General features: G+C 38.6%; 2 protein-coding genes across 2 annotated transcripts in view; one reads left to right on the plus strand and one right to left on the minus strand.

The window, feature by feature from the left end:
• LOC148353784 (phytanoyl-CoA hydroxylase-interacting protein-like) overlaps positions 1 to 8,296 on the plus strand; it is a 39,521-nt gene extending 31,225 nt beyond the window's left edge. The window contains exon 5 of the mRNA XM_088351781.1: positions 194 to 8,296. Within this exon, the coding sequence (XP_088207907.1) occupies positions 194 to 740 (547 nt within the window). The 3' untranslated portion in view covers positions 741 to 8,296. The remainder of the gene's footprint in view (positions 1 to 193) is intronic.
• fam13c (family with sequence similarity 13 member C) lies at positions 2,923 to 21,281 on the minus strand. The gene is made up of 10 exons (XM_088351780.1): positions 21,044 to 21,281; positions 19,770 to 20,016; positions 18,052 to 18,181; positions 17,857 to 17,938; positions 16,238 to 16,434; positions 16,075 to 16,158; positions 13,887 to 13,991; positions 11,114 to 11,304; positions 8,322 to 8,423; positions 2,923 to 5,858 (listed from the first exon to the last, which is right to left on the minus strand). The coding sequence occupies exons 1-10, from the start codon at positions 21,267 to 21,269 to the stop codon at positions 5,732 to 5,734; spliced, it is 1,491 nt and encodes a 496-aa protein (XP_088207906.1). The 5' UTR covers positions 21,270 to 21,281; the 3' UTR covers positions 2,923 to 5,731.
• Between the last annotated feature and the right edge of the window lie 442 nt (positions 21,282 to 21,723).

Genomic DNA, 21,723 nt, shown 5'->3' on the forward strand with positions numbered 1-21,723 from the left:
GCGAGTGAGTTGTCTGTCTCTGGGTTCCCTGCAAATGCGCCCAAAGATAGCTCCAGCACCCCTGCGATAATGAAAGGATGGATGGATTTCTTTGTACTTTTACGTATTTCTACATATGGCATGAATGGTCCTTCATATACGGCAAGCACCAAAAGAAAATTACTGTTTTTTTGTTTTTTTTTTATGGTCCCAGGGAGGAGCATGGCAACCGGATGCTCCCGTCAGTAAAGGACAACAGCGGCAGCCATGGCTCACCCATAAGTGGCAAACTAGAAGGCCTCTTCTTCAGCTGCAACACCGAGTTCAACACGGGCAAAACCCCGCAGGACTCGCCTTACGGCCGACACCGCTTCGAAGTGCGAGCCGACGCCCTCTTCAACTCTGAAACCAACCTCTACTTCGGTGACTTCTACTGCATGTACACGGCCTACCACTACGTCATCCTGGTGCTGGCTCCCAAAGGCTCGCTAGGCGATCAGTTCTGCAAGCAGCGGCTGCCCGAACTGGACATCGCCGATAATCGCTTCCTCACTTGCCGGCGGGAGGAAGACGGCAGCGGAGACGGCTTGATCTTCCACCACGCCCAGGACGTCATACTGGAGGTGATCTACACCGAGCCCGTGGACCTGGCGCTCGGCGCCGTGGCCGAAATAAGCGGCCACCAGGTCATGAGTATGTCCACTGTCAACGCTAAGAAGGACCCCAGCTGCAAGACGTGCAACATTAGCGTGGGACGCTAACTGTAGGGCGCCTCCTGTAGGCCGGGGACGGGTTGCTCCTGCAGCAGAGCAACACTTGCATGAAGCGGAGCAAACATACACACGCACACGCTTACATCATCCATTCTCGCAAACAGAAGTACTTTTTTTCTCTCATTCTATTATGCCCTGAAAATGGTGTTCACTTCTCATTAAATGGCTAAATTTGGGAAAATAAGTCAAAAAAATATAAATGTTTTTCAGATAAAACTATTGTAATTCATAAAAGATAGGGTCTGAGGTGCCCTTAAAATGTATAATATTCTCTATTAAGTATGTGTTAACGATGACCAACTGAGTTCAAAGAGCTCTTATATATATTTTTGCCACCACTCCTATTTGCTTGGGGTGGTTGAAAGTTTTCTTTCTTGTTAGTGTAGCCTGAAAATGGAAAAAGTAAGAAAAGGCCTGTTTCAAATGAAGTCCTAACCTCAACCCAAACCCCCAGAAAGATGAAAAAAGAAGAGTTTATTCGTACTTGAGAAATGAGTTGCGGTCATAGATTTAAGCCAGGAGTTGGCAGCAGAGAGTAGCAAAATTTCAAGTCACGGACCTTTAGGGGACAGTGTGTATTTAACCTCTCGTAGTGGTAAAAATGCATGAACTATTATAAACCTACACTTTTCAAAAATAATTTATAAAATAATTTTGGGTCAGGAAATTTAAATGTATCTACGTAACATGAGCATCAACTAGAGGCAAGTGATATAATTGCTCCTACAGGTACGTGATAGGTTTGGCAAAAAATGGAAGAAAAATAGTCCGTTTTGGTTTCTTTCAGCCTTTGTAGTTGGGTTTCTTTTGTGTTTTTTGGACCCGTTTTAGGTTGCACTAAACAAAATGCCAACATGTACTGCCCTACAAATATACACTGTCCCTTTACTTTAAAAATGTACTAAAGTTTAATCAAAAACTGCATTCCTAAAAAAAAGTAGAAATAAATCAACTTTGTTTTACAAAAGACACACCCAACGTTTATCTTTACTATAACACTTTTGTTTTTTTCCCGTTTGTTTACTTGTAGTGTCAAAACCCCCACCCCAAAAAACAAATATATTTTAAATTTTAAACTGATATATATGATAATAATAATATTAATTTTAATTTAACCACATTCATTCTCATTAAAAGGTTAAAAATGAAAGTGAATCCGGTTAAATTACTCCTTGGCCTAATTGTTCTAATTTTTCTAATATTTAGCTGACCTTTTGTTCCAAGTGTACTGCTCGTGCTAACTACGATTATTTTCCAAAATAAATAAACAAAATACATTGAACTATGCTCCCCAGGCGTATTGCCCTGTACTCTATGAAATCAAACCAAAATGAGTTTTTGTCAATATGTTGTCATCATTTGTGAGCAAAAGCCAAATAATTAGGTATCACTTGTAATTGCTTGTATTTTTTTAACATTATTGGACCAATCAAAACTAAGTTCATGACCAAATTTAAGGTCTGGAGTTTTTTTTAACTGTGATGGACATTTTTTATTTAAAAAAATCTTGCTTCAGAGTATTCATTAAAAGCAACAACGATTTTTTGGGGGCCATTTTTAATATTGATTTTTTTGTGCGTCACTGAAATTCCAATAAAATATATTTTAGCTTATGAAGAATATGACTGTTCTGTATAATAATTTCCTGAAGCGTTACTATCATAAAAAAAAAAAAGACAGGTTTACTGTGCCACCTGGTGCGCTCCAGCAGAAAAAAACTGTTTACTCAAACGTACACTCTGAACATCTGTCGGGACTAACAAACACGACTGCTTCTTTTGATTGATTTGCTTTTGGTGTATTCTACTATGGAATGATATTACGTTTCCTTCCTGTATTGCATTATTTGTTGCAAACGTGATTGGTTTTTGTTTTTCCAGCAGGGGCCACCTTATTTCCTGCTACCTCCAACTATGGCATGGACTGATAATTCCAATTTAGTGAGACTTCCGCATCCTGTTCTTTTTAAACCAAAGGTATTCAAAGACTAAAAAAAACTGTGGAAGAAGAGAGTAATCGGAATGTGTACTGTGATCAAGCGTGATAACCTAAAGAAAAAAAAAAGCATGATGCAGCCTTTTTGCAGCACGGGTGTACTGTGTTGTTGCCACATTAACTAATTCTTGCAATTGTGTAGTGGTGATGAGAAGACAAAAAATGTTCAGCGGGGTAAATGTGAAAAAATATTTATTTTTCATTGATAAATTCATATATACATAAAGAGGGAGGTTATAATGGGAATGTTGAATAAGCCACAAGTCCGCAAAGTTGCATTTCACTCATTCACCGCCGAACTGGGTCACGTTGACGTCCATGGCCGTCATTGGCAGTGAATGGCTCAAATGGGATTGCAAGCAGAGCGACAACCATGCTGTGACACAGTGGAAACGTGATGCAGTATTAATGGGAACATTCATTATGAAGTGATAAGTCATCAATAAAGTCATACATTTCAAAAACTATATACGCATTATAGCACGGTGGAAGACGTGAAAGTTTACATTTGATGCAAACGAGCGGGTCACAAAAAAAAAATCATTAAAAAGTCATATTTGCACTGCTGTACACAACACATTTTTAAAAAATAGAATAAACTTTTAGTACATTTCACAAAATAGGACAACTTTTCCATCAACTTTGAGTCATTGCAGAAAACTTTACACAAAAAAATACATTAAAGTATACATTAAAGTGACAGTGTGTATTATTTAGAGCAGTAGTCTCAATGTGGTGCCTGCACGTAACCCCCAAAAACCACTGAGTAGCATACGGATTTTTTCTGAATCTATATAATGGATCTGTGTGATTTTCTAGAAAATAAATATTTTTAACCTGCAGGATTTTAACCATCAATAACGACAACTTAGCATTAACATAGTATTAACAGGTTTTCGTAAAAATGCTAATCAAACTGGCGGCCTTTTGTGCTACTTTCAAAAAGTACCTCAGCAGGCAAGTCCAATTTACAGCCCGCGGGCCGGTCCATTGGATGATTCATTCCAGCCCACAATGAAATTATGAGTACCGGTATGTTAAAAAAAAACAAGCAGGTCTCTAGTTTTTTTTTTTTTTTTATCAAAAGTTATGATTTTAAATGCATATCAAATGCTCACTCTGGCCGCTAGAGGGTAGTGTTGAGTTTATATAGCACAGTGAGTCAGTCGGTTCAGGTGTGAAACTGCATTCACTCACCTTTTATAACAAACAAGTTAAGACATTTATTGCCGAAGATAAAAATGTTTCCCCCCAAGTTTACGTGGTATGTTTAAAAAGATCCCTTTTGATTCTTGATCAGGGGTGTCAAACTCATTTTAACTTGGGGGCCACACGATGGAACAAACATTCTGTCGGGGGCCGGACTAGTAGATTAAAGAGAAAGAAAAAAAGAGATAAAGAAATAGGAGAAAGAGGGAGGGAAAAGAAGAGAGAGGGCGGGGCCGTGAGAAACAAAAGAGATAAAAAGAAGTGAGAGAGGGGGAAATTAAGGGAGAGGAAGATAGAAATCCAAAGAGAAATAGAAAGACAGAATGAGAGAAAAGAAAAAAGAAAGCGCGATGGTTAGGAAGAGAGAAAGAGACAAAGAGCAACAAAGGAAGAGAGAGAGACACAGAGTGAAAGAGACAGAGTGGGAGAAGAGGTGTGGAAGAGAGAGAGCGAGAGAAATAAATACAAGTACAGTGTCTTTGTGAGAGGCACCTGGCTTTGGCAACATCAAGTTGACATATTTCAACCTGCAGCTTGTTATTCTCTTGTGCTTCTCTGAGTTTTGTCTCGCGGGCCGGATTAAATCCCTTAGCGGGCCTGATCTGGCCCGCGGGCCGCCTGTTTGACACCTGTGATATAGAGGTAAGTTACGTAGGCGGAATGATTAGCCATAGTACTGAAAAACAAAGCTCAAAATTTGAAGTGGAATTATTTTACTGATCCGGCCCAAATGAGAATAGAAAGTCCAGATTCGTTCCCAGTGCCAAACTGAGTATAACATCTGAGATTTAGAGACTTCCAGTCGGAAAACAAAATCCATTAAAAAAAAATAACTATTGGTTGAGATCAAAAGCAAAAATACATTAACTCTCCTATAAACAAGCATTTTTTTTAATACTCGCAGGTTGACAAATGTCTGTTTATTTGATATCTAGTAGTAGCTGGCATAATTGTGGGCCGTCTTGCTGCTACGGGGACCCCTCTCTCCAAAAACTTGGGAAAACCTGGGCAAAAAATTGGAAAAATATTCTCAAGTGGGGCCGCTTTTTCAGGCAATGTTTTGCGTAACCTGCAATGGGTGCAAGTCTTTACTTTCAATTCCACAACTGCTGACAGTTAAGACCAACAAAATCATATTTCCACTGAATCTAGTGACACAATATGTCCCAACGTTTTGTAACTAAGGGCCTCAACTCTGGGGGTAAGACAAGTTTAAAGTCTGTGTCTGCACCATGTTGTCCTTAATTGTATAGAACATCATCATTGAGGATTAGCAGTTTCCACTGGCTGAAGAAAAATTGTCATATATGGTCGATCAAGTCTCCATAGTTTGTTTTCTTCTTTGTGCTTTTTAGAACTTGTTTTCAGTTGCATTATAAATAGTGGTCAATTAATACACACTGTCCCTTAAAGTCACTTCACAAAATTATAGCACGTTGGTTGCTGTTCAAAAACCAAACACAATACTGTAATTTTGCGAGAAAAACAATTTTTTTCTCTTAATGTTTTTGTTCTGATAGGTATGTGAGTTTCTCACAAAAGTTGTCGCTCATGCTATAAATGTCTTTTTCTTTGACAAGATATTGGCATACCCCACATAAACAAACGAAGTGCCAGGTATTCACAATAGACGCAAAGTGCAGTAACATTCTCATCAAGTTTTGTCTTCATAGTGTGCTTCTTGGACCCATCTCAATGCTGTTTTCCGCTCAAGTCCCCCTGTAAAGTGCATGTTCTCTACCCGTCACCGTAGTCGAGCCCCCAGGGCCAATCGCTCAGTTGCTGTTAGCGGTATCGTGTGTTTTGCTGAGTAGGGCCTCCAGCAGGCGCAGTTTGGCTTTGAGGTTTTTGTACTGGCAGTACTCCTCCGCCATTGGCCCGCGGTCTTCCTTCTGACAGACCCTGCAGGGGGCGGGGGACACAACACAAGACTCAACAGACAGCTGCACATTCTGCAAGCGCTCCTTTTTAATGCCTTAGTCGGACCAAGTCCATTCAACCCAAACACCTAAAGACTTTCCGTAGAACGTGTAGAGTCCTTGTTTTTTAAGCTTTCCTGTGCTGTATTCATGTGGAATTTATTTTGTGCAGCCTGTTCTCTCTACAGTGGTGCCTCGACTTGAGTTCAATTTTTTCTCTGCACACTGTTGCACCGACACAAAACACATGAAATTATCTTTCCCATTCTAAATAAATGCTAATGATATCTATTGCTTCCATTTAGTGCCCAAATAACAAAAAAACAATGTTTTTTTTTCTTTGTTTTGTTATCGTTAGGACATAAAACAACACCATGGTACTCAATTTACAAAATATAAGTATGGGAAAAAACTGAAGCAGAAATCAAATTATAAAAATGAGTCGGCAAGAACCAATACAGTAATCCCTTGCTGGTATTGCGGTTGACTTATCGTGGTTTCGCTACTTTGTGGATTTTCATCGTGCATTGTGTTCTTCATTCTGAATGAGTAAACAGAGGAAGATGTTTTCTATCGCCAACAAAATCGGACCTCTCCTGCTGAACTTGGTCTGGAGCCACATTCGTCTTTGGCGCTCCTTAGTGGCTTCCTGCCACTTCAAAAATGTTTGATAATCGAAAAATATATAGTTTCTGTAGGACAGAACCGGAAAGTATATGCAGTTGTCTATAACGTCTTCATGATGGCTGCAAATTATCATGTGAAGTGTATAGGGTCCTAAATCCATACAGTTGTGCAATGAAACAAAAAAAAATATTTTTTTTAATCGTAATTTAACATTACATAAAAACCTTTTATGAAGTACAGTGCTTTGATGGGTTAAACAAATATTTGAATCCGTAAATTGGGTTTGTTCTCGAGTAATTTTATATAATATATATATATATCTCATTAGCTGCACCGCTTATCCTCAGTAGGGTCGCGGGGGTGCTGGAGCCCATCCCAGCAATCACCGGGCAGTGGGCAGGGGATATATATATATATAGGTCCGCTGTCTGACTGTATCACCGCACCGGGGTGCTTGGCTTTCGAGTGATACATCAGGGAAGAAGTGCTCCGATTCTATTTAAATTAAGCTTTGCAAAGCATATCACTTCAGCCATGCCAATATTCCCATCGGGCAATGTTTTAAAGCGAAACTGTCCGCCTAAGAGTGTTTTTTTTCTCCTTTCCATCGATAGAATGCTAGGCCTCATAAGCCTCAGAAAACGAAAGTGACTCTTCTTCGTTTGTTGGAGCAGCGCAGCTTGACGCCCGGGGACGCGCCCAGGGTGGAATTTGAAACTTCCCGTTAACATATTTTCACAGGTTAATTTATGAATTATAACGCAAATCCTTAAACGCAAGATTTTTCCCAGCCCTAAAAATAACCCTCTTATACAACATGTTTCTTGGTAAAAATCAATCAATCTCCCACATTAAACAAATTTGCTCACGTTCAAGATTGCTTTTTCCCATTTTACTTATTTAAAAAAAAGGGTGGTGGGAGCACACTTTAGTGGCAGTTGTTCAACGAGAATGTTTTGAGTGGTTATATTTTTTGCGAATAAAAAAACAAAACAAGTTTTGTTTTAGGTTCTACTCTGTATGAGATCTGTGCTACTTTGTCATTTTCTCTTTCAATAATTATAAATACAGTGGTACCTCGGTCCTCAACCATAATGCGTTTCTGGTTGTTGGTTGAGTGTCAAATGTTTTTTCCCATAGGAAATAATGGTATTTTAATCTGTTCCACCCTTAAAAAAAATACTAAAATATTAAGAAAACGTGTATCAAAACAACATTAAAGACCATAAATGTGTTCAGAATGAATAATAAACATAAAACAGAAGAAATATAAACTATTTTGTATCGGTTACATACAGGAAAGGGTGTGGGAAGGTTACAGCTTAGCCTTCCTCTTTTAAGAAGAAAACTGTCCGTTGTCAGCTGCTTCCTCCTCTTTTGCACTATTATTCTAAAGTGCGACATGACAATGTCATTAAAAATGTTCCTTCCCTTTATCGCTGTTGTTCTTGGGACTCATGTTCAAAAGCAACGCAAAAGCACAAACTCAAAAAAAAATAACTTCGAAAATGACATAACCCTTCACTCATTGACGGTCTGGATAGAAGTGCTGCTAAAGCTAGGCCACCGAATGCATCTCGGCTCCACTCGGCTCCACTCATTACGCGCCAAATCTCATTCGATTCGACTATTATCGGGAATGTGCAAGGTAGATGTTCCAGCATTGGCTTGCAACAAAAAAATTACGTCAGTTCTCATGCCGAGGAACTCAAGCCAAGGAACCACTGTTTTTTTCATTCTATTGACTGAATTATATTTGTTCTTTTTGTTAGCTGATTAAAATGTGAAAGCAAACACGTGTTTGTTGTTGTTGTTGTACCTGCCACTTAGCGTGTAGAAAAGATCCTCAAACTCCCGCAGTGCTCGGTGAAGCCTCCGTTTTTCTAAGCGTGTGATCCGAAGATGATCCAGTAATTCAGATCTGCGGGAAGAAAAAGGAAAAAGCTTCAGACAAAAATTATTTACGGCGGTACGGTTTCATCTATGCATCTGAATTCACACTGGGCTCCTTTTTGGCGCTCTCCGGTATGGTTTTGTGGAGCAGCTCACAGAAATTGATTTCATTTCCTCACAAAATCGAGCCACAATAAATACATAACTTATAAATGAATGCCTCAAAGCTGGGGTTGGCAACCCATCATTTTGAAAAGAGCCATAACGTACGCAAAAATAACAAAAAAATATCTTCGTACCAGCAAAAATTAGGCCTTGTATAAACCTATTTTCAATTTCAAAGAAAGAGGGAATTCATTTATAAATGTTGGTAATTAAATGTATTCTAAATACATTCAAGCTTTGAAAAATGTTTAGAATGTTCAACAAGAGACATAACAATATATTTTCCTCTGCCCTAGAGGCTCCCTGAAGCTTTTTAAAAATGTAGAAATATGGAAAAATGATGGTATATATATATATATATATATATATATATATATATATATATATATATATATATATATATATATATATATATATATATATATATATATATATATATATATATATATATATATATATATATATATATATATATATATATATATATATATATATATATATATATATATATATATATATATATATACATATACATATACATATACATATATATAAAACCAAAAACGAGGTCTACAAAGCACAGGGATAATTACAAACTACAGAGACTCAAAGTGAGCATAAAGCAATTTTTGTTTCCCCAGCTTTTCATAAGGTTTTGTTTTTTTGGAGGTAGTCTTAGCAGCAAATTATATCAGCTCTCTTTAGATGAGCCTCAGGTTTTGTAAAACAAATACACAATCGTCACTTGTGAGTATTCAAAAAAGGACATTTATATGACTGTTCATGTATTTTTGCTTATTTGTCAAATCAATATTGTTTTATTTATGAATGAATGTATTTTTCAACCACTAAAACACATTAAATAATACACATTGTCCCTTTAATAATGATTTCAGGACATATTTTCAGTATTCTCATTCGCCCGCGTTCCTACTTCCTAGACGCATCATTTTTGCTGGGGACGCATAGTGTCAAGTCAACGTGCATCCGCGGGACGCAACTTTTTTGACACAAAATTGACATTTTTACCCGATTACATATTTTTTAAACAAAGATTTACCGCACTCCAAACTTTTCATCAGGCAGATCCGCCATTGTTGTTTTGGTCTCGCGGTCCGAGTTTTCGTCTACACTCTGATCTCGGCAAACGAGATCTCGTTGTTTCGAGATTACGTCATTGTTGTGGTGCTTGTCGTCGAGGGAAGGTGAAGGCTAAGTATGCCTCCGAAAAAAGTTAGAATTATCAACACAAAATTGGTAATTTCTTCAGTGTCAGTAATAAGTCGAAACTTAATGCAGAAAGTGATAACAACGGCAATAATTCCGGCACGAAAAAAAACAGTGGGGAAATTCTTCGGGAGATCGCGAAGGCAAGGAAAACACGTGTGTTGAAGCTAACGATTTGAAGGAAGAAAACAAGCAAAAGAATACTCCTAGCAAGGACTTTTCTGCCAAAATGGACTCAATTATATTCCTGGTTACGCTATGAGGAGGATGATGATGGATTGGACCTTGAGAAGGCATTACAACTGTGGCGGGACAGCAAACCACGAAGAATATATGAATTGGAAAATCTGAAGTGATAACTTGCTTTGTATTACCAATTAACTGTGATGATTAAAACTGCACAAATATATAAACTAATATTTCAATATTATTTTGTATAATGTACAATATTTTTGTGAAGTGAAAAATCTGAAGTGATAACTGTTTTGTATAATCGATTAACTGTGATTAAAACTGAATGAGAATATAGATTAATATAATTATTTCAGCAATATTATTTTGAATAATGTACAATATTGTTGTGAACGGAAAAATCTTGAAGTGATAACTGATTTGTATTACCAATAAACTGTGATGATCAAAACTGAATGAATATATAGATTTATATTATATATTTGTCGCCGATTTACAATGTCAACCTCGATAACACTAAATTTTGGGGACCCATAGATCTCTGTTGGGACCCATAGATTTTTGAGCATGCGAGCCATCACTTTTCACAGGTAAAATGAAGACTGTATTTTGAGTAACACAAGAAAGTAACTTGACCAACTTTTTTCGTAAAATCAGGAAAATGTACTTAAAATAATCGAATTGATCCAACTATCGGAACAAACAAGGTTATTTAACTTTTATTACATTCCACTTGAATTTATCAAAGGTACTTATTACTATAATAAGACAATTTACACTCTGTTCCAAGGAAATAATTTCCGTTTTTATTACCACTATTCCCAAAAATATTTCCTGTTTATTTAAACTGGAATATTTTTCTACGGACAATGTCAATCAAGGTAAGATTCTAAAATACTATCATGTACATCAGATAATAGGTAAATTATAAATACACAATTTTATTAATTCATGTCTTTCGCATTGTTGTTTTTTTTACGAATAAAGGTTATTTTTATCAGTAGAAGGGACTAAAAACTATCCAATTACACAATGTCCCTTTATTAAATTGAATAATTTGGAAAAAAAACAAGCAGCAATGGCAAGAGAATAATCTCTTGCAGCACAAAGATGGATTTTGCGTAGAATCTATACCTGGAAGCCTCGTGGAGTGTTGCCATGGTGACGACCTGCGGCTGGACGCACTTGACTTCCTCCAGAGGCGACACAAGCGGAGTGTCAAGCATCTCAGAGGCGGGAGGGGGCGACGGCCCTTGCGACAAAACGCATTCTCCTCCCAGGTTTTGCTCTTTGGGGTGCTCCTCGTCGGAGCCCTCCTCCTCCTCCTGGGGTCAAACACGAGCATATACTGTTTGTTGCATATCGATTGCGCCATGATAATGTGTACATTTGAGCTCAGTTCATTCATGTATCACAGTATTTTATCTAGAAAATGCTTTTCATATTAGAATTGCGGTTGACGTTCATGTAACGTGTAAACACTGCCGCTGGGTGGTAGCAAACCACAAAGCAGTATTCCGTATGAATTTGCAAAAGCACGACGTTATGCAAATCCTGGTACATCACCCCCTCGTTTATTGCAGGGGGTTACATAAATAAAAACGTTATAGGCAAGGTTTTATTCATTCTTATACAAGTAAATGTTCTAAAATGTATTGAAATCATACCAAAATCATTTTAAAGGCCCAAGCATTCGTTTTTCAAATAAAAGTACCCGGTACTGTATGGAAACAACACTTGGAGCAAAGTACAGTATATCTATTTTTTAGCAGCATTTTAAAACTGTGAAAATTTTATATTCATTTGATGCTACTTAAAAGATTGGGTATAATTACTTTAAACCCTGTTGTCCTTATCTAAAAGCACCAGAGTGTAATATTTGACCATCAGATATCGCTGTATTGTCCAATGCGACCCAAAAACAGTGCCAAGAGCACACAGTAGTAGCAAGATGCCAGACAAAACAAAAATGGCGGCGACTTCTGGGTAGGATTCCACAATGTAAACGAAATACAAAATTCTCAACCGATTATCCTTTTGAAATCTGAATGATAGTTAATGTATTTTTGCCTAGTATTCAAATCAAGGTTTTTTTTTTTTACAGAAGGAAAACTTTTGTACAACTAGGAGGCACTGAAGACTACACACTGTCCCTCAAAGGGACATTTTTGTACTTTTTCATAAAGCGTGCATGTACTGTGTTTTCACGACCATAAGGCGCTCATAAGAGTCTCCGATTTTCTTCTAATTGTGCGTCCTATCACGGAGTGGGACCTGTGTCTCATGTAAAGCGTCAGATGTAAGGTTGGGACTGGGATGTCACAGGTTCGAGCCTTGGCCGAGTCATACCTAAGACTTACAACATTTTGGGTGAAATCCAATTTTTTCGTGAGATTGTTCCCATTTCCAACCAAACGCGATCCCCTGTGACTTGTTTGATTGTCATCAGATCCCGTTTGCGCGGAAAAGGACGGGTGACGTCACACGCAATGCATTGCTAGCGGAAGTACTCATGGATGCTACCGCCGTAGAATATCTGGTAATTTGAAAGTTATTGTGCACCCAGAAGGCTCAACAGAATTCTCCCCCAAATATGAATTAAATCCAGAACTTCACTTTCACACCATTGCTTTTCGTGTTTTCTTGACATGGCCGCTTTCTTGTGTCTCGTTTCATCTGGAGGGACGAAAGCAAGACCAACTTGGGTGCCGAGGTGCTTAACTTGTTTGGAAGTTTAGGCATTTGGGTTGGCCATGGTCAATTTTTTCGTGTTTCTTACTACTTTTTCATTTCCTTTGTTTTTGTATGTGTTGGTCTTGCTGTCGGTCACCCCTCTCGAGGGATATGACCAGGGTAGATAGATAGATAGAGGTTCTGTTAATTTATACGCTACATGGAAGATCATGGAAATCTAGCAGCTGTGAGAAATGTGCCTAAATTCACTCTCCTGAAAAATATGACTCTCCTCTGCATGAACGCGCAGTATCCTTCCGACAAATTGTGTGTCGCGATCGTAGTCACCATAGCGTGTTTATTAAGGAATATTGTTTGGCGTGATTAAACAAAAAAACGATCGTAGTCTGTAGCAAAGTATATATTAAGACATGTGCAAACGTCAACAACGCCGCAGCGCTGCGGAGCATAGTTCACACAAAGGGGTTAAAAAAATGTATCTTTAAGGGATTTTTTTTCTGGGTTTTTAACATCACGAAGGTGGGTCATTTGGACCCAAAGACAACAGGAGGGTTAAATATAGTGCAGGAGTGACAGACGTGTACGTGAACTGTGAAAGTCCCAAACACAAAGGCCTTTATCAGAGACTTCAATATGTCACCAAATCAAAGGACGTAACACAATTGCCACAACAAAAATATGAAAGACACAAGTGATGCAATTTGAATTGTACAATGTTTCTTCATTTTCCTCATGTTGAGGTTTTGAGTTTTTCCTAGCCCTCGTGTAGGTTTTAGATCGGGGGATGGTGTAATAATTGTCTGTGGTTTGTAATATTCTGTGGTCTGTGCAGACATTTTAGACTCTTTGTGATTAAGGGCTATACAAATAAACATGACTTGACTTGACTGACTTGATCAGAGGGCTTCTACTGCTAGTTGTAACAATGGTAACCAGTGTTTCGTGTGGGGGAGCAAACCCCTAATCCCTAAAAAAAAACGCACGATAAAAATCCGTAAAACTGTAAGACTGAAAAAGGGAAACTCATCTCTACTTTACTGTACATCCAAATATTGTCCATAATTTGTTCTGTCTAACCATCCATCGATCCATCCATTTTTTTACATTGTTTATTCTCAGTAGGGTCGTTTTGTCTCACCAACTTTAAAAAAATATATAATTTAATTCAAAGGAATAAAAAAGGATCGTTTCACAATTTTGTGGTTGTACTCACAATGGTGGTGATGAGTGCAGAGGTGGAGGATGAAAGCAGCATCTGTTTGAGGATGCGGTATCGTTCATAGAATGGCTCGAGCAGCTGCCGCTCGTTGTCGCTGCTCTGAAAACACAAACGTGCACAATCCTCAAATCTTAGAAACTAGGGAAGGAAAATTTGTGAAAAGGTGGAAAAAAACAAACATTGAAGCCCGCATGTCTCTTTTATTCAAACCCAATTGCGGAGCTGCCAGATATTGAAATAGTATTTTAGAATTGATGTAGAATTTTCCGACTTGTGATATTCATCAGTACCTCTAGATGGCACTGTTTGTCTAAAGATGCACTGGAAATGGATTGAACTGGCCTTAGTGTTTAAGCCAAGGGGAGCATCTAGAGGAGAAAAATGTACATTTCTTTATTTGTCTTTTCTATTTTGGTAGTTTTCATAGAACATGCGTGTTTTGTATTTTACTACAAACTGGTATAGTAAACTACGGAAGATTAGCAGTATTTTGGGTTGAATAGCAATATTTTTGTAAAAAAAAATGTTATTTTTAAGATCTATTTAAATTGACACACGTTTTTGTTTTACATACAACCTAAAAAGAAAAATATATATTTTGAATAAAAAAATTCAAAAAGTATTTAAAATGTATGCATGCTGAAAAAAACGTTTTTCTCTTCCCTTAAGTGAAGCCTCAGCAGTGGCAGGGATAGTACATGGTGTGTTGCATTTATTCATTTTTTTAAATAACTGAGGCATATTGGAATTGTCTGTTCAATATAAAAACAAACAAATGCAGCACAAACTATGTGGGCTTATTTCTTATGATCTAGCAGTAAGGAAAATATTCTGATGTATCTTGTAGAAAAACAATTAATTTAAACAGTGCGACTTTTCTAAACACTGGATGACACTGAATTCTGTTGTGCAACCAAAAATGGAAGCTACAAAGGACAAGGAAGAATAAAATATATTAAACTATTATTTAAATCATATAAATCATATAAATAAACGAAGGTTTTTTTTTTTACCTCTAGGGGGGTTAATACAAACCAAGGTCCCTTTAACATCCAGAAATGTGTTTTATCTAATAAAAAACAAAGACAAATATACCCAAAAGAAATTGACAAAACAGAATAAAAAACATGATCAAATATCTTGATGATAAAAATATTCTATACAACATCCCTGAAAAAAACCCCACAAAAACATTAGCAGACAAAAACCCAAATGGTTTAACAGCGGGGATCTCCAACGTGGTGTCCTGCGGGCACCAGGTAGCCCCCTAAAAACACCTGAGCCGTCCGTAGACAGATTCTAAAAATAGCTCACTGGTAATAAGTCATTGTAATTTTCTAGGAAATTCGATTTTTAGCTCAGGAGGTCTTGGGATCGAGAGCTCCCAGGTTGGATTCCCGGCTCCTCCTTGTTGTATGTCGGAGTGTCCTTGGGCAAGACACTGAGTCCCTAATACCCTCGATAGCAGGTAGTTGTCTTGCATGGCTGACGCTGCTATCAGTTAGTTAGTGTGTAAAAGGGAAAAGTGTAAAGCACAATGTAAAGCGCTTTGGGAGGTCTTCATTGACTTGAAAAGCGCTACATAAATGCAGACCATTTACATTTGACTGATGCTTTAGTTGTTGATTAAGTTTATTTTCAAATCTAATTCCAAGAACTAAAACCTGGTAATAACATAGTAACAACACAGTAATAACTTGATAAGTTATTTTAGAAATTCATATCAAACTGGTAGCACTTCGGGCCAATCAGTAACTAAAAGTAGCTTTCAGCTTAAAGGAGTTGGTGTCCCCTGTTTTATAGTGTCAAGTCAAATCAACCCAAATATTTGTATAGCCCTTAATCTCAAGAAGTTTCAAAGGGCTGTGCAGACTATATACTATTATTACACCATCCCCTGATTCTAAAACCTACATGAGGGCAGGGAAAAACTCAGAAAACTTACAACCATGGTGTCTGCTCTGGATGTTGCTAGGGCATCAACAAACAATACACAGACATCATCAACATGAAACAATGGTCATTCATAAGATATAGCGAATAAGTTTATTTTAAGCCTAGTTTGAAACCGTTCCACTGAGGTTACAGACCAAATCTCAGAGGGCAGAGCATTCCACAGAACCATGGCTGGTGTCTTTGAAATATTCTTAAAACGCACCCAGGAGAATCCATGTTTTCTTACCGGGCGTCCGTGTAGACTCTCAAAGTAGAGCAAAGACTTTTGCAGGCTGGACTTCTCTAAGCTGATTTGGGAAGGGGTCATGTCCTGCATGGCAAGTTCGGGAGAACACATCAAGGTCAAAATGGAATTTCGTAATTCAGCCGTGAGGAGAAACTTTCACAACCTTGATAGCGTCTGGCACACCAAGTTCCCGCCTCCGTTCGCTCAGCGCTGTGGTGATGATCTGCAGCGTTTCCTCCAAGCTGGGCTTGCCATTGCCGTCCACACGCTGAAACTCTGCCTCGGACGGACTTTTCTTTTCCGGTGCGGGGTTGAAAACGGCTTTGGAGGGGCCTCCTTCTGCGTTACACAACTTCAGTTCTGTATAAAAACGCAGAATTTTCACTGCTCCACATGATTGTTAGACTGTGATTCATTACACATTTGCAATTTCAAACCTCATCCTGAGATTTATTTTGAATCAAAGCCTGAACAAAGGGCCAAGGTGCATTAAAAAAAATCATGCCAAGATAGTGAAAAGTTTGTTTGTGTTTTCCTGATGATCTTATGTCACTGATGTTTTAGTTAAACTCCAAATAAAGAATGAGCACACCAATGGAATTTGAACTTGCAAGTAGAACAGGGAGAGAGGTTAAACCTCAGATAAGAAATTCCATCTTGTTCTAAAGTCCCCCCTGATGGGGAGAGCCAGATATTGTTCAGGGATTCTTCTGATCACACTTTCTTCTTTTATCTCTCCTTGTGAAGTTTATTACATAAGTTACGTGGCAATCAACATTATTTTTATGTTTTTTAACTGTATGTAAACCTTGTTTTCATTCAAAAATCCAAGAATTACTGTATTTTCTGGTCTATGAGGCACACCTAAAACAAAAATGTATCCAAAATGCACCTCATAGACCAGAAAATACCACAAATAAAATTGGAAATACGTGCCTACAATGAATGGCTACTACATACGGTAACCATTTATGAATTAATCAATTTATTTTTGTGATGAAACTAAATCTTACAATCTAAAGTTTATGTTTATCGAAATATTTTTTTAAAATATTTTATTGCAAACCTACTGTAGTTTTTATGTCATAGACCTTATATTCAAGTGCACTTTATATATAAAAACTTTTTTCACATAAATGAACATTTTTTTATTGTGGTTTTGCTTTTTGTCTGGAGACAAATATAAATAATACTTAAAAGGAGCAAAATGATCTAAAGATGATATTGCCATTCGATAAATGTATTCCGTTTCTAATATTGGACACCTGCAAAGGATAACAGTTTGTTATTTTGACTATTATTGCACACCGTTGCTCTTTGTTTTGACTATTATGCACTGCTTACAGCAAATAATCTTACTATTCTTTGACAACCTCAAGCTTTAGGGAGGAGCTGCTTTTGTAACCTAGGCGGTTTAATAAAAATAAATTCCTCAGGGAAGGGCTTTTAGAACAGGTTGAAAATTCTTATCTGGGGTTTGGACTTTCTCCTCTGTTCTCTTCGCAAGTTAAAAAAACATTGATGTCTTCTCTCCTAATTTTGTAAGTCTACTAAACTTTAAACTTAACACTAGTGGTGTCAATGGGTTCTTCTCGTTTTACAAAAACAAATCTTAAAATTGCGAAATCCGAAAAAACATATTCAAAAGAAAAATATTTGGAACAAAAAAAATGACTTGAAAACATGAATTAATTTCCAATGATTAACTAGATATTTTTAAACTGGGAATTTTGGAAGGTGGAAAAAGAAAGTGTTTTTGTTGCGTCACAGTGAGCGTCAGACCTTTAAGCTGCTTTCTGCTCTTGAGAAGCTCCTTAATCAATCTGGCAAACTCGGGGTGAGCGCTCTTGTCATAAAAGGAAGGCTGGAAGAAGCAAAAAGCCCAAAACAAAAGCACATGAGTCGCCTACTGGCGGTGTGCCGCTGCCTCGGATGACGGCCGATCGGTGACTCAGCCGCTTCGACTTTGGCGCTCACCTTGAGTCGTTCCTGCTCAAAATGCTCCTCCAGCTGCCGAATCCGCTTCCTCAACGTCTGGACGTGTCGTTTCAGCACCGACACCGACAGCGAGCCCTCGTCGGGTTCCGTGCGGATGCTGCAGCGGGCCCTGAAGATCATCCGGGGAAAAAAATTAATGAGGAAATTAACTTCTAGATGAAATGAGCAATAACATTAAAACTACCTCACTGGATCGTCTTTAAGTAAATGTTAATTCCTGAGTTTTGATTGATGCTCAGATTATCATTAGAACCAAAACAATGAAATTAAATAAACTTGTATTTGTATTATATATTAAAAAGCATCTCAAAGTATTGTAAAAACATGCATTGTTGTAGACAAACACCCCCAAAAGGCACCTAAGAGAGTCTCTTTCTCACTGACAGGGTTGGCAACCTGCAGTTGGAATGATGAGCCCTGTCTCAATTAGAGGGCCAGCAGTGATAAGTAGTTAGGGGAGGCAGGTGAACGTCCTTATATGAAAATCCCACATGGGACTCACTAATATTAAACTTCCATATTAAGGCAGGCGCCTCAAAGTTGCAACCAAAATGGCCCCTAGTCGAAAATCTACCAATTTTGGTATAAGGTAAGATCTTGGGCCCGGGCGCGAACCCGACCTGAACGCAGAAAAACAATTGATTTAAATAATAGTAAAATGTCAATTATTAAGTCGAGCTTCGCTCTTTATTTTTCTTCCTTTGTGGAGGATCTACACAGCATGCAATTACTCATGTAATTATTCAGATGTGAATTTCCCTGCGGGGATGAATAAAGTATCTATCTATCTATCTATCTATCTATCTATCTATCTATCTATCTATCTATCTATCTATCTATCTATCTATCTATCTATCTATCTATCTATCTATCTATCTATCTATCTATCTATCTATCTATCTATCTATCTATCTATCTATCTATCTATCTATCTATCTATCTATCTATCTATCTATCTATCTATCTATCTATCTATCTATCTATCTATCTATCTATCTATCTATCTATCTATCTATCTATCTATCTATCTATCTATCTATCTATCTAGATAAAGAAAATGCTTACCAAATCAGTTTGACTCAAAATCACTAAATACAAATACATTTTCCTCCTTTGTGTTGGGGTAAAAGACGCACGGCTTCTTTCTTCCACCTCCTTCACGTCAGACATCATTTCCGCTTCTTGCCAATAGCTTTACAGACTTTCTTTCTGCTTTTTGGAGAAATCTTTCACTATTCGCAGCTTGTAATGTGCAGAATTTGATTTTCTTTCCCGGCAACATTTCTTTTAGTTTTACTTTCTTTCGCTGCACGTCACCGAGATGCGCACTTTGGCGTCAAACCGTTCATTCAGACGCTGCATTGAATACTTGATTTGACCCCAAGCTGTGTAGTTCAGCCAAAACGCACAGTTTGGTTCTGAAGTACGCACAGCCGGAGTAAAGCTTTGTGCTTACTTTGGTGGCAAATTAAGGCTTTGAGTTTATTTCAGGGTCACTTATCAAATCAAATTTATCCGTTACGTTCGGGCGGGTTCGGGTTTATATACCCGCGACTCGGGTCGGGTCAGGCTGAATTTTTTAGGCCCGATCTTACTTCTAAAGTTTACCCTATGAGTTTAAAACACTATGAATAAAACATCTGGTTAGTCCTGATTGATCTGTAAGGATCAGATGCAAAAGGTGCGGTGTTTCTTACATGCGGATGTGCTGCGAGCAGGGCGGTGAAGGGGCGGCATCAGGGTCCAGATTGTAGCGCAGGCTGTCGCTCAGGTTGGGACAGCGAGGTGATGGGACAGGGCACTCACTGGTGGTGAATGCCAACAAGAGTGGGGGACTGCCTGTGGAGCCAGCGGGGGGGTCGTCAGGCAGCGGTGAGCCCACTTGGGGGCATGTATCGTATGACGCAGGACTGCAGGAAGAATCTTGGGAAAGGGAGGGTAGTGCTGCACACAAAAGATTACGGAAAGAGATCAAAGTTGCATATTTGACAGCAGGTGAACCTGCAGGTCTATGGTGAGATGCCTTAACCTCTTCAAACAAGTCAGTCGGACTTGTTTTTGGCTCTCCTGCTTTGGCTGAAGTATCACAAGTCACGCAATGAACCAGTGTAGCAAAACTAAAAAAGAAAATGTTCTCTGCAAAAGGTCTTTTTGTTTCGTAGGTTGAGAAAGATACAATTAAATCTCTAAAAACGCATATATAAATACATTTAAAAACCAGCTCAGAATAAAGCTCCTTCATTATTTGAAAAAGACAAAATGTAAATATGATTTTTCTGAGACCAGCCAGGCCTTGTTTGGAGGTGCAATGACCCCTGTCTGCGAGAAATTAGAGATATGAGATATCTTTCAGTTTTACTCATTGGCATTGATATAGAAACCCTGCTGTGTAGCGGTGCTAAGCCTTTTCTTTGCATGATTTGTAGTCGGGGGTTGTGGGAAGCGATGCTCAGATATTTTAAGTTCTTGCAGCCCACACAAAATGATGTGGCGGGCCACATTTAGCCCATGGTGTAAAGGTTAGACCCTGGTCTTCTAGGAGGTGCTAAAATATACTGTCCCTTTAAGTAGGCTGACAGCAAATTAGGTTATGGCATTTTATTCAGGCGAGATTATGTAAAACAAATGTGCCATTTGTGTTTCTTCTAGTTATCTGTATCAGGGACTATTTAAGAGTTCAGTAGTCTTAGTGGCATGTAAAAGGTTGAATCACACATTATTTTGAAAATACAGCTAGTATTTTGTACAGGAACACAAGGTGGGGTTTCATTTAGTTGTCATTTTTTACATTTACGTGTACGGCTTTCACTTTAAATTAGTTACTATTTGCCTCGAGATGCTTTTAATTTTGTTAGGTGCTTTGGATCATCATCATTGTTTGGAAACAATAAAAATAGTAACAAAAAATGCTTTGAATTATTGAGTATCATTACACACAAATGAGCTGTTTTTCTGTGTGCATCTAACTCACTGTGCTGCGATGAGAAGATCTCGTCCTGAGCCGGTGTGGCAGTAGGCGAGTGAAAAAGCGGCGTGTGGTTTGAACGTGGGCTAGGCTGCCCGGTCAGAAGCGGCTGCTGGTGAGCCAGCAGGATTTTGGAATCTTGGGAGTCTTCTTGGTCTGGTTCAGAGGGGCTAAAATCCGCCTCAAGGGCTTGGAGCTTCAGGGAAGTGCTCTGGAAACAGAAGCAGAACATGGCTTGGGAGAAGAGAGGGTGTGGAGTGCAGTTTCAGTGGATCCTCCGAAAGAAAGCGAGGGGACGATTCGAGGCGTCTGTTGTCAACAACGCCGTCCTCTGCGTCACGTCTCCAACGGCTCCTCTTTCATGACGCCGCTCCACTATAAGGGTCCAAAGGATTCTAACGTGTGTCCTTCCTCAAGCAGAATCTGGGACAGAAGTCCATCATGCAGGGAAAAAATATGGAAAACAGCACGTGGCATTCCTTTCCATCCGGCGTTCCCTGCTCCGCCACATGGATTATTCAACAAAGGGGCGCGGCGGGAATACCGCTCGTGTCGTTGCGAGCTGCGTGGGTGTGTGTGCGTGCTCACGGAGATGAGGATGATGCTGATGAGAGGGGTTACCACGGCAACGTTGTTAGAGCAGGGCGGCTACACCGTGACGATGGTGCAGCAGGAGTCAAAGATGC

Source organism: Urocampus carinirostris, chromosome 13 (assembly GCF_059441175.1).
Source record: "Urocampus carinirostris isolate Australia breed hairy pipefish chromosome 13, RoL_Ucar_1.0, whole genome shotgun sequence".
NCBI lineage: Eukaryota > Metazoa > Chordata > Actinopteri > Syngnathiformes > Syngnathidae > Urocampus > Urocampus carinirostris.